This window comes from Trachurus japonicus, chromosome 9 (assembly GCF_045865225.1).
Source record: "Trachurus japonicus isolate A0001 chromosome 9, Traja_1.0".
Lineage (NCBI taxonomy): Eukaryota > Metazoa > Chordata > Actinopteri > Carangiformes > Carangidae > Trachurus > Trachurus japonicus.
This window is the reverse complement of record NC_140915.1, coordinates 33825688-33838877: the sequence shown is the minus strand read 5'-3', so window position 1 is coordinate 33838877 and position 13190 is coordinate 33825688. Positions and strand designations below refer to the sequence as shown.

Genomic DNA, 13190 nt, shown 5'->3' with positions numbered 1-13190 from the left:
TTTCACCATTTATGTGTGAGATTGATTGTGCAATTTGTGCGATCCAAATGGATGAGTTAATGCTGGTCCCCCACTAATAGGCTTGCTCGGCCTTTCTCTCGTTCTGCTCCCCACTCAGGCGGAAAAGGAGAAACTTCAGCAAGCAGGCAACAGAAATTTTGAACGAATATTTCTACTCGCACCTCAGCAACCCGTATCCGAGCGAGGAGGCTAAAGAGGAGCTGGCCAAGAAGTGCAGCATCACAGTTTCCCAGGTGGGTAGCGCTCATCTAACAGTAGCTTGGTGGGTAATCAGGGTGGGGAGAAAGGCAAAAAGCCTAGAGGGATAGTTACCGTAGGTCACACCACCAAGACACAATGTCCTTAGCTAACCTTGACATTGTGACTGCCTAATGATGCTTCAGTCAAGGCTGGTCCCAGTCAGTCAGAGCAGGGCCACAGGGAGGGAGGCCTATATCATCTTGGCCTCAATCAAAGCACTATGCTGTCCTTCCTTAGCCACCCCAGTGCTGGGTCCCCTGCCATTTTCCCCTCTCATTCCCATCCACCATGTGTGCTCTCTCTGTTGCCCGGTCAGACGCTCAGGTCATAAGCTGGGAAGGAAGAAAAAAAAAAAAAAAAAGACATCATCCATTACCTTTAAGAAAAGCAGTTAGAGTGTGGTGCTTCAAAAGCGCCCGGGTGAAACTGGGTATTTATTAGTATGTTTGCTGCCCAAGTGACCTTGCAGGACTCTGCTAATTCACAGTTATATTTTAGACTTAAAGATGTGACTTTCCCACTTTATATATATAGCATAGCCTCCCTGTTGGGTAAACCTGAAGGCAATATCTCTCACACCTAACCCCCACATCCAAAGTATTATTATCCTGTGCTCTTTTCCTGCTATGATTGTGACTACTATCTAGATCTCTCATACTCTATTGTTCTATGGTTGTCCTCATGAGACACAATATCAGAGAACCATGAATCTATACAATAATCTGCAGTGTTTTTTTCTGTGTGGGGAGGGGGTGTTGAGGGGTATATTGAGTGTAGTCATGAAGAGTCAGATACTGTAAAAGCCCATTCTTTTTTGCCTTCAGGGGGTGGGAAGCACCATCACAGTATCACAGGTATGTCATAACTTCTCCTGATCCACTGTTTTCATTTTTTTTTGTATCTCCTTTGTTTATGTATGTAATAGCCTCACAGTTTGCCACTGCACAGAACCTCCCTCCCTCACACCACTGGACCAATGCTAATGTTACTGTATCATCAACTACAGTCTTTCAAAGTTTGAATTTATATTTCTAAAAGAGCCGATAAGAAATTTCCAGCATTTACATCCCACCTTTAAATCCCACAAGAACACAGACTTTTTTCTTTTTTCTTTTCTTTTTTTTTTAATTGACCCATATTTTTACACTACACCCATGTTATCACCATATTCTGTCTGTACAAATGTGTCACATGATTTTTTTTAACTTTTTGGCTATTGTTTACCACATTATTTTCTTTATTCTTTAATTTATTTATTGACTTTTGTTTGTTGTAGAGCGTTAACTTATTGTGTGGTCTTTGGAATCTTCAAACTACACATTTATTCCCCACCACACACACACACACACCCACCCCCACCCCACTCCACACATACACGCTAAAGAATGTGTGCTTTATAGCTGCTAAAGAATGGCCAGCGACCCTCACAAAAGGAGCTCCACTCCACTGTTTTCTGAGTGCCTCGCAAAACACACCAATGCAGCAGCAGCTCCCATGAGAACAAATCAGTCCGTGCAGAAATTAGAGGGCTTTTAAAAATTCACTTGAACTCATCTCAGGCCCCATTTGCGGCGTACTCCTCGACGAGCGGAGGCCATGGCAGACGTTCTTATTGACTTATTCTTAGTGCTTTGGCTCATTTTAAGTGAATAACAAAGTTGGATGCTCGACGTGAGGCTGAGCGCGCCGTAAGTGTGTTATCCCTCACCGTGGCCACGCCGAGTGCTCAGCTAAGTCATTTTTTCAAACGCCCTCCAAACTTTACTTTTTTCCCTTCAGTGCTTTGTTCATTGCACAAGCAGTTCATTAAGTAAAAACCATCTATTGTTGAATGGTATGCCAATATCAGTCTGCAGCTTGGTTCGATACATCATCGCTGACGAAACACCCGGCGTCGTCTCAGTGGGGATCGTTTCAGATGCAAAGCCTCTTTACCTCAGGAGATTCCTGCAGTCTTTTTATTTTTGCTACAAAAAGAATGTAAACATTGATCTGATTAATACTCAATCCTGCTTGTTTACCGCAAATAGCTGTAGTGCAATGAGCTGTCGGCATTGTTAAGCGTGGCTCTCTAAATGCAGGATGCTGTCTTCTCCCCTCTGTCACGTTGCATGCGTCACTCCTGAATGAAGGCATGGGATTGGATGGCTGCGGTTTGTGTGAGGGTTTACTGAGGCTATGTCTGCCGTAATCTGTGTGAATGGGTCAATATTTAAGTGCATTAAGCTGCGTGTACATTATTACACTGCTAAATACATCAAATCGGTGTATTTATAGAAACAAGGACTTGAGGTTTAAGTTTTTATTGTAGACACAGCAAGTGACACCATCTTTGTGATTGTTATTTAAGGCTTAGGGTGTCATGACCTCAGATCTTTTGAGATCATAGACAGGTCATACATTGCTGTACATCAGCCACTGCGGAGTATTGACCTGAAATAGGGTGAAATAGTTTGAATTATTAACTACAGCTCGGCAGCCTCTGGAGTGGGCAGCAGTGAAAGCAATGGTATCGTGTTCTTGCAAGGGAGTCTGCGAGGTCATTATACAATCGCTGCCTTTGAGGCTGCTGATGTCAGGTAATTCAGTCTCACAACCTGGTTCTCACCACACATAGGAGTCAATTGAATGCATGGCCTGCCACGAGATAAAAGGGAATTAGTTCTGTAGATTGGGTTGTGCTCCACACCTTACAGTGCCGTGCATTTGTTCAATATTTAGCTGAACCCGAGAATCACTAAAGCCAGAGTTCAGTGGGCAGGAGAGAAATGTGTGTGTGTAGAACAGAGAAGGGTGGTGTAACGTCTGGAGGAGTTGATGCCAAACTCTGCTGAGACTGTCCAGGCTTGTAACACCATGTAGTGGTAGAATACAGTCATAACACACTTGGTCATAAAGAGCAGAATTAAAGGGACATTGTGTAACTTCTCCTGTTATCTATTCACGGAAATTGAGTATTTTGTTCAAAAGTCTGTTTTTCATTAATCAGTAATCCCCCCCATCAACAAACTGAAGTGTTCCTTTCAGCTCTGAATTAGCCGTTCATATCATTCATATCTACATGGAGCGGGTAAGCTCGGTGCTGGCTGCCATGTGGTGTCTCCATGTTTTTACGTTCAGTGGCAGCGTGACGGTAGGAAACCACGGAAACTCAGCGGAGACACCGGAGCTGTCGGCTCAGGTCGAGGTGGCGTCTGTGAAAAGTCACCGCGGTAACGCAGTGAGGAGGAATGGAGCGTTACACTGATGCTGCATTCACCTGCAGTCGGGCAGACGGCCGTCGGTAACAAACCAGATGTCATTTTAGTCACAGAAGTGGAGAGGAAGCCGGTAAAAAGTGGGTCAGGTAAACAATACCACATCGCCATGACAACATATTGTCACGTGTATTGTTTTTGCCTCGTGCTGACGGACCACTTGTTAACATAGAGGCTTGTTTATGCCGTTACGTGCAGCGGCTGTCGTCCGTCTGCCGTCTGCCCAATTTCACGTGAATGCAGCATGAAAAATACGATTGAGTTGCTTGCGATATACAACCGCAACGCTAGATGGGAGTAATTCCTACACAATGTACCTTTAAGTAAAAAAATCATGTTTATGTTTCACTGTTACTATGTCTTGAAGTTATTTGTCTGATTTTACTGAAAGACTGATCACTGATAAACAAGGTAAAAACTAACATAGCATACATCAGCCACTTTCACTTTCAACTTTCACAATAAAGTAAAAATGTTTACACGTTCAAAGACCACAGCTGACATTCTGATAAATGTAGTTCTGTTTTAACACACTGTTTGCATGAAGATGTCGCTAAATTATAGACTGATGAGCTTTAGAAAAGCTTTGCTGTGATTTTCTGGGGGTTTGTGGGCACTTTGTGAGCTGTCTTAAAGAGGGAGAATATTGTATCGTCATTGGCTCCACAATCCACTATAAGCAGGTTAAGTAAAAAGGATGATGGCCAGGGCTTTCATTGCTTCCAATTAAACCTTGCTTGTTAGTTTAACCTCTAGGTAAACCCATCAAACAATTGATGTCAAGGAAACCCTGCCAACAGTGGGCCTCGCCTGAATGGTCATTAATTTTAATTGCCTAGATATTAAAGATTTAGAGCACAGAGACGTGCAGGATAGAAATGATCTGATGTCCTGCAAATCCAGTCAGTTTTCACGCCACAGCATTGGCGGGCTGCTGGGGATATTAAAATTTAAGCACATGGGTGGAAATTAAATAAAGCGTCATTAGGGGCAGCTGCTCTTTGGCTGGTCCAGCCGTGGGCTGCAGGGCCTGAGAGGGGGGCAGCAGCAGCAGCAGCACCACGACAACACACTCTAATTTATAGGACCATTAAAAACAAGCATCATCTCATTATTATTCCACTGTTATTGCAGAGCCAGCATTCACACATAAGGCTCACCCCTCATACAACTTTTCAGTGTCTGACTGATGTTGGATGTCATCACTGCAGTTGTACGAAATTACCATTTCTTCCTGCTCTAAATCTGAATATACCCAGTTTCAGACATTAATTTGAACTCTGCACTTCCTCGTGTCTGGAGAGTTCAATTTCACTTCAGTAAAATCTCCCCAGTTTTAACCACACCATCCACTAACACTGCCACTCCAATAATCTGTGTTTACTGCTACACATGTCTGCAGGTCTTTACCCTCTATCTCTATCTTGTTTTTGATAGAAGTTGCTTTCCTGGATCACTGAGCATGCATGCACACCCACTCACAAATGTTTCATTGCTTTGTCGAACAATTAAGTGCAGTATTTACGATTTAATGTTTGTCTAGACTGGTATACATGTGCTTAATTGTGTTATTTTAGTCAAATATGGACATTTAACCCAATTATATATTTTTTCCACTTTGCATTTAACAGCTCTGTTTTCTATACTGACAAAAGTATAGACATATTTTAATTCAAATAATTGCCCTTGTATATTTAAATGATATGCCTGTCATCTAGACTCACTAATCTGGAATCAGTGCATATTCTTTAGAGGGTAAAATCTGAAGATTCCTGTATTTCACTGAGGGAAATGTTGTATGTGTATCCTTAACAACCAGCCAAGATATGAGGAATATATAATACATTGGCGTTAGTGTCTGAGCAGTGGGAGCCTCTTGTGTTTTAGTTTTGTCAGGAGACAGAACTGAGAGCATGTCATGCTCCCATCCATGAGAAGACACAAGTGGCTCCTGATTATGGCTTAATTAGCTTGTGTACCCGGCGGACATTACTGCAGGGGCTGGGAATTGGGTACTTGATGGACCCAAACATGACATCTTGAAACAATCACACTGCTCAGTGCATGGTGCTGTGGCTGCTTGACGTCTGACTCCTCTGCTCCTCCTCCTTCTGCTCTCCCACACAGGTATCCAACTGGTTTGGCAACAAAAGGATCCGGTACAAGAAAAATATCGGCAAGTTTCAGGAAGAAGCCAACCTGTATGCCGCCAAGACTGCTGTAAATGCAGCACATGCTGCAGCCGCTGCAGTGCAGAACAGCCAGGCCAACTCCCCTACCACACCTAACTCCGGTAGGCACTCCTGCATATAGACAAAAAAAAAAAAGAAAAAAGATGTGCCCTCTAACTCAGCCTTTAACCTGCTGCCTACCTGCCTCACTCTCTCATGCACCATTCACACAGGCAAGAGTGACAGGCTCTGCTCCCAGCTTGGGGATCACAGTGTCTCCTGTCTATAAGACAGTTGATGCCAAGCAAACTCATGCATAAAGAGAGCGTTCCTGACTTGTGAACCGAGAACACATGTATTTTTGGCAAAATAGAAAAAAAAAGGCAAGAATTCAGAATGATGCCATGGGATTTGTTTTCCCTTGACTTTCTGTCAACTTCCTGTCATTTGTAATGCAATGGTATGTAGTTGTAGTCCCACTGAATGGTAGCTTTTCTTTTTTCTTTTTCTTTTTTGCTAAATAAAGAGAAACATAATTGCTGGGAGCATTTTACCTGCAGTGATAGTGTTATATAAAAAAAATGACATATGCAGTTCATATTGGATAAAGCCCAAGAGGTTTAATGAGTGATGTAATGCTGAGTTTGGACTAGTTGACCTGCGTCGGGATGTGGTAAGCTTATGAAGTGGTCCCTTTTTCTTGCACCCAGGATTCCAGATGAAAGATGAAGAGTTTCAGCTGGATTCTGCAGAGAGCAAAAACTCTCTTTTAAGCAACATGTTTACTGGTACTGCTCTTTTCATAAGCTTCTTATTGTCCTTGTCATTTACCATGTGATATACCCCCCCCTGCCAAAGTTAGACTGGAAGTAGGCGATGTGGAACAATTGGGAGCTTAAGCGACCAACCACATATAGAACTGGTCCCTTTGTGTCATGTGATTTTCATTTCATTTGTGTCCACCGCATCCGTGAAAAGATCCTCTCCAGTCCTCCTCTGTTTGTTTCTTTGGTTCCCTGCTTCACCCTTGTAGTTGCTTGCTTCATGGGAGTCTTCCTTTAGTGCATTTGTCTGCTTGAGTTGGGTCTGTGTATGCAGACACACGCGTGGTGGTGTGTGCGTCTGCGTTAGTTTTGCGTGTGCGTGCGTCTGTGCTTTCCCTTTATAGCCCTCTCATGTTATTCAGCTACTTACATCTTCCCTTTCCAGGTTCTTCAGGTTCTTTTAACCTCCCAAACTCTGGGGACATGTTCTTGAGCATGCAGAGTCTGAATGGGGATTCTTACCAAGGGGCACAAGTCGGAGCCAATGTACAGTCACAGGTAGGATCCACAATCAGGGACAGTTCCTGACTACCAGTGCAGAGAGCTGTCCTTGTCTTGCCTGTGTACTGAGCCATCCACAGTGCAGTCTGAAGCACATTCAACCAAAAAACAGAAAAAAGGAAAAATAAAAAAAAACACGCTGCTCATGGGAGGGCAGTTCAAATTGCCACAGCGAGGCCTCCGCTATAACCTCCGATTGATTCAAGTGTTTATGACTATTTCGCTTTGGATGGAATATTTTGGCAGCCAAAATATAATCCCACCCCACTGCTATCATAACACAAAGCAACTTCCTGGTTACTACTCCAAACATTTTGTGAATGCATTTGGCTTTGACTTGAGCTCTTGGGTTGGTTTTGGGTTTTTGGTACTGTCTTTCCCCCCCCCCCTTTTTTTTCTGTACTCTATATTGCTGTCTTCCTGTCTCATCTTGTTATTGTTTGTTGTTGATGTCTTCCATTTTTGTAAGTTTAACGCAGCTACACACAACCAACATACAATCACAACCATGTGCTAATGACAAAAAATATATATATAAATAGAAAAATCTATAATTATTAATGATTATGGTTAAATAAATAAATAATACAATCTAATTCAAAACAGCCATGGTATATCTTATGTTATTGTTTTTGTTTCTTATTGCATAGCCACTATAAAGAATGTAATAGATTTAAGCATGCTAGTAATAGGCTGGCACTACATGTTTTTTTTTTCTTTTTTGTGTGTTTCCTTATTTTTTTTTTATTTCATTAGAAAATCTATTAGCTGTGTTACAAACCTGGTTGGTACATTTGCTGTCTTAGAAGTCCCTTTGTGATTTCACACTAGTCACTATCTGTTGCTTCACCGAGCATGTTTACAGTTGGTGTTGGACGGCTGTGAGACACCCAGTTGACCGGCTTGCACACCTTGTCTGTCCCCTCAGGTGGATACCCTGCGCCATGTTATCAGTCAGACGGCAGGATACAATGATGCTCTTGGGGGCAACACCATGTATAGTCCACATGGCTTGAATGTAAGTAGAGCTTTTTGTTGGTTGCACATGTAGATTGCTGCAGTGTCAAATCAGTTACTACAGTTTTTCATAATTAAAATGTGATTTTCTAATTTTAATCAATGGGGGGAAGAGTCTAATGTATTCCATTATATAACACAGACCCAAGTTTGCATGTGTCTCAGCTTCCCAAAGCACCCGCTGTAAAATATTACACATCATATCCTGTCACTTTGTCACCTGATATGAGCAGAAGTTAAATATGATAAACTGCATTACACAGCAGGGGGATGAAACTTCCAGTTTTACTATAATGAACATCCTTAAACACTTGACTCAAACCAAAAATGAGATTTAAAAAAAAAAACCTTTCACAGCGCAGTATCTGTTGCATTTCAGCTGTTTTGAAATGCTTCACAGAATTTTCCATAGCCTTATCTTCATGATAAAATATGAACATGTGATCGCCCGCAGCCCTTTCCCAGACATGAATTCCATCTTTCTTGATGAGATTTGATATGGCGCCTTTTTGTAAAGCAGCGCATAATCTTAAGCTATCAGAGTAAAGATTAATTTCGCTGATGAGGGAGGATGAAGAGAGAGAGAAAGAGAGGGAGAGAGAAAAATGGTATCAGACAGCTCTCTCTCTCTCGCTCTTTCTCTCTCTCCTAAAAAAGACAGAACCTCAGTCTGCTCTCTTTATATTGTTATGCCTGTTAGGTAAAATGCATACATATTCACTGTAATACTATTTAAAGATTAAGCATTAAGCAAAAATAAGGTATTACATTTTCATCAATGTTACTGGAAATTAAAAAAAAAAAGATGTCTATGTGGAAAAAAACTGAGAATGTTTAATGTAAACAAACAGTGGGGGCTATTGCAGCATCCACTGCGTTTGGTGTCATTTGCGCTTTGCCGGAGCTTTATTGCTATAAGCTCTTTAGACATGTCAACTCCTCACAGGATCAAGTGTTTTTCACTTTCTCACAAGGTTTCTCACTTCCATGTGCAGTGTAGACCTGCGCCTAGTGTCTCACCACAGCTCAGCTTGATCCCTGTTAAAACAGCGAGTGACGGCCCTGAGCTACCTCAAACACAGGGAAGCATGGGAGTCAGAACCAAATAGTAATACAGTAAGGAAATATATTTGAGAAAGTCAAATATTTGGCAAAGCCGCTGTTTTGTAGCAACAACCCCTGAAAGTGCCTTACAGATATATTAGCATAGACTAACCTTTAGCTTTGTTGGTGGTGACGTAGAGGGATCCAGTAAAGGCTAGGTCACGCCTGGAGCAAAGCAAAGTCAGGCTGGCTAAGACTGGCTCTCTTGGAGAGGCCCTGCCCTGTCACTTCCACTCAGCTCCCCCCACCTCACCCAGCCCCAGCCCTCCCTCTTCCTGACTGACAGGAGAATATGTAGCGACAAGCTGTCGGCCGCTGCTGAAATCTGCTTAGACACTGATTTCGGGGAGCGCTCCCATTGGTTGGGACACGGGACTAATTTGTTTCCAAGAGTCTCTTTGCTGATGCTACTGTAATGCAAAGAGTGCTCAGACTCCGGACTAATCACACGGCGTCAGTGTATTTGCAACATTTTAATATCAGCTGACACATTTGTGCAACCTATCAGTTTGGTTATGTTTCCTTTCCATTTCTGGAGTGTTGTGTTACATTTTGGGGATAAAATTGTACCGAGCTCATGTTCTCAGAGATTGTGATTGTAATCTCAACCTCTCTCCCCATTTGTGTCCCAGGCTAATGGGGGATGGCAAGATGCAACGACTCCGTCTTCTGTAATATCTCCGACAGAAGGACCTGGAAGTGTGCACTCCGATACCTCGAATTGATCCACTATTAATGCATCTTTGCCTCAAGCTGGGCATGGACTCTCTAACTGTCTGACCAACTGCAGAGGATATCTAAAAAAAAAAGAAGAAAAAAAAAAAAAAAGTCACAACAAATTTGTTTTCCCTTACCGTAAAATGAACCCCACCACCATGTCACACAAATGACATTCTCCATCACAAACACCAAGTGTTTCCTGATTGTTCCGTGTTTTATTTCTGTCTTCATAAATCACCCGTTAAATCACCGCACCCTTATTTGTTTGATGTAGGAGTAAGCACACACATGTACAAAAGGAAAACAGCCCTCAGATGTTACTCTGTAAACTTTCAGGATAATTATCTCCTCTGATATCAAAATACTGGATGACACTTGTGTATTTAACGTGACATTTTATGACATTTTAAATGCCCATTTGTTTGATTCTTGATTTAATTACTGCTCTCCATTTTGATAATTGCGTTCTCGTTCAGTTCTTACAATACATAGATTAAAGCAGCTGTTTCTTTGACTGTAATGTGCTCGCAATCTTGTCCAGCAACTCAACAATGCTACTGTTGACAGCTCAATGGCAGCTTTGTAGTTCCTTTCAAGATTTATTTTCGCCTTACAGCCGTATACATTAGTACAAGGGAATGACTATTCAAACTCTGGAACATAAAGAAGTGTAATTGATTGCTTGACTATATCATGACACCATTCCATATTTTATAATTTGATGTTTAGTATGTACATATGTAAACAATTTTTTTTCCTTTTTTTTTTTTTTTTTGTACTGCTTATGGAAATCAACAAACCCCCTACAGTAGATCATTCCTTCATGGCACAGGAGCAGGCCCCCATTACACAGGAAAAGATGTACATAATATAGCTAAAGAGTAATTATACATCCCACCAATCAATCCACAGCTTTATTACCTCATTCAGATTCATAGAAACCAATAATTTCCAACTTTTTCTGTAGCTTAGAGTGCTCACTTACTACCTCTAAACAATATCACCATCATTGTTTCTTTTGCCCTTATTTAATGTTTTTATGTAGTTATTTTGATTACATCTTGTAACACTGTAAACTCTTCATTCTCTATGTAATCTAATGTATATTTTAATCTTTTAATAAAATGGTGTTGCTGTATTGCAACTTAAAATGACAAAAATAAAAAAATGAAAATGATAACAATATTAATACCGTGGAAAATAAACGGGGGAGGGTTGCGGGCAGGGCGAGGAAGACGTTGTTGGTCTGTTGCTTTTATGAGGAGGGTGGGGGTGGGGCGGGGGGCGGGTGCGATGAACATTGTTGATAAATTAACACCAAACAGTAAAACTGTTGTAAATATGGAAGAAAAAAAAACATTTTGAATGTTGCTCATCTTGTTACTAAATCATGCAAAAAAAGAAAAAAAATCACTATAAAAACTGTAATGCATAGAGGTTTCAGTATTCAGAACTGTAAATTTCCAGCTCTGTTCAACAGGGTTCAAGACTTCTTTTCTCTTTTTTCTATTGTATGTGATTCTGAAACTGAAAAGTCATGACAAATGATTTGTGGCAGTGATTCTAATGTATTAAAGATGTTTAGTGTTACTTTCTAACCAGACTACACCCTGGACTGAAAAGTCTTCCTTGTGGTAGTTGTGTAATTTCAAACATGAATAAACCTTTTGCTTTCATGACATCAAGGTGTGTTTTCTTTTACCTTTTCTGAGTCAGTAGGAAAACCTTTGGCTCTTTTCTCCATCATAAACGCACAATAAGGGGGGGAATCTGTACGTTTCCACTAAAATATAACTTTAGACTCTGATTTAAGCATGCATTTTTAAAAATAATAATTTTTGCATGCTGTGATTCCTGCACGTACAACCTCTGTGTGAGCCTTCTGCTCTCATTTCTTTGTGGGTTGAAGGTAAAGGCCTAACCTGGTTTGCAGCTACCGGAGCTGACATGGTTAGTGCAATTAACTGAAATGTCAGGCACTTCTAATTCAGGCTATTTTGTCTGTCTGTTGTGGAAAGGCTGCCTTAATGGATCATTGGTTACCAATTCCACATGGAAATTGACATCCATTTATTCTCATTTTCTCAGCAGAGTTCTTCATACCTGTCTTCTTCCTGTGCTTGTGTCCAGTGTTGGTGTCTCTCAGTCACGGACGAACCCTCATGCAGTTAATGTGTGTTACACTGCTGCAAGTACAGGGGCTAATTTCATACTCTTTTTTTTTTATTTCTGTGCGCATGTTAGTGTCTTTTTGGATTTCACATGAGTGTGGAAAGACAGGAAGAGGGGAAGAAAGATGTAACAGCACCGCATGAGTTTAATTCAAGCGCAATACACAGACGGCTTCCCAGGAGAGCATATTTGTCCACTCAACCAGTGCAGAACTTCATTGAACACCTTTCTCTGGAAATCATATCTTCATCCTGATATCACACACTGCTACAGATTTCCAGATGTATGGATAATCCTTTTTGTATGGTAAATTTAATTTTTTAAAAAGAGAAACAATAACATTGCCTTGAGGTAAATCAAAAAGAGAAGCGTAATGGATTTTTAAAACTATTTTGCATACCATTATTTTTGTGAAGATTATCAATAATGATTGGATACTGCTTGAGGGATACTTTGAAACATTTCTTTGTTGTTTTATTTGGCATTTAGTGCATGCACACAAAAAACAAGTACAGTGCGCGACTGCGCGTATGCATAAATACAGAATTCCCTGTTATGAAAGCATTTGGAGTTTGAGGTCCAGTCCTGCTGTATGCTGCCATTTGGATTACAATCTATTTGCTCACTCTACCTTTACAAATAGATACATTTGCTTCCTCAAGACTTCAACTATTGGATTTTAAGTACTGCACTCAGCAAAATTGGCCTGAGAACCTTTTAAATAAAGAAGTTACATTTTCTGAAATGATGCCTATTAGAGATTTTTCTAAGGTTCATTAAAGACGACATTTTCTAAGTAAAATTCACCGTGAAAAGCATGCATCATTAAATATGGAAATCCAGAATTATATTAGCAATATGCACCAAGCTAGTGCCAATTAAATTAGAGAAAGATATCATTTATATTATTAAGGTAGAGTTCATATTAGATTAAATACAAAATGTAATTCTTTCACGGTTTGATTTATTGCTTATAGAGATTGTTCACAGACCCATGTTATACTGTACTTCAATGGAGGGATTGTTTATATTAAAATGTAAAAAGCTGTAATTGCATCACACTATTGCTAAATTAAATTGGTTGGAGGTTCAAACAGAAATTCATGAGATGGAATATATATTTTTCATTCTTAAATGTGACTCTACAGTATGAGTGTACACAC

The 13190-nt window shown here is 40.7% G+C and overlaps 1 protein-coding gene across 12 annotated transcripts in view; it reads left to right on the top strand.

The window, feature by feature from the left end:
- Positions 1-11536, top strand: part of pbx3b (pre-B-cell leukemia homeobox 3b) — a 60645-nt gene extending 49109 nt beyond the window's left edge. For 3 of the 12 annotated variants that reach the window (XM_085787559.1, XM_085787558.1, XM_085787566.1), the window contains 7 exons: positions 119-254; positions 1086-1115; positions 5646-5811; positions 6400-6477; positions 6899-7011; positions 7943-8032; positions 9768-11536. In XM_085787559.1, coding sequence (XP_085643685.1) covers positions 119-254; positions 1086-1115; positions 5646-5811; positions 6400-6477; positions 6899-7011; positions 7943-8032; positions 9768-9860 — 706 coding nt within the window. In that variant the 3' untranslated portion in view covers positions 9861-11536. The remainder of the gene's footprint in view (positions 1-118; positions 255-1085; positions 1116-5645; positions 5812-6399; positions 6478-6898; positions 7012-7942; positions 8033-9767) is intronic. The other 9 variants (XM_085787561.1, XM_085787560.1, XM_085787568.1 and 6 more) reach the window with 5 other exon arrangements.
- Positions 11537-13190: the final 1654 nt, after the last annotated feature.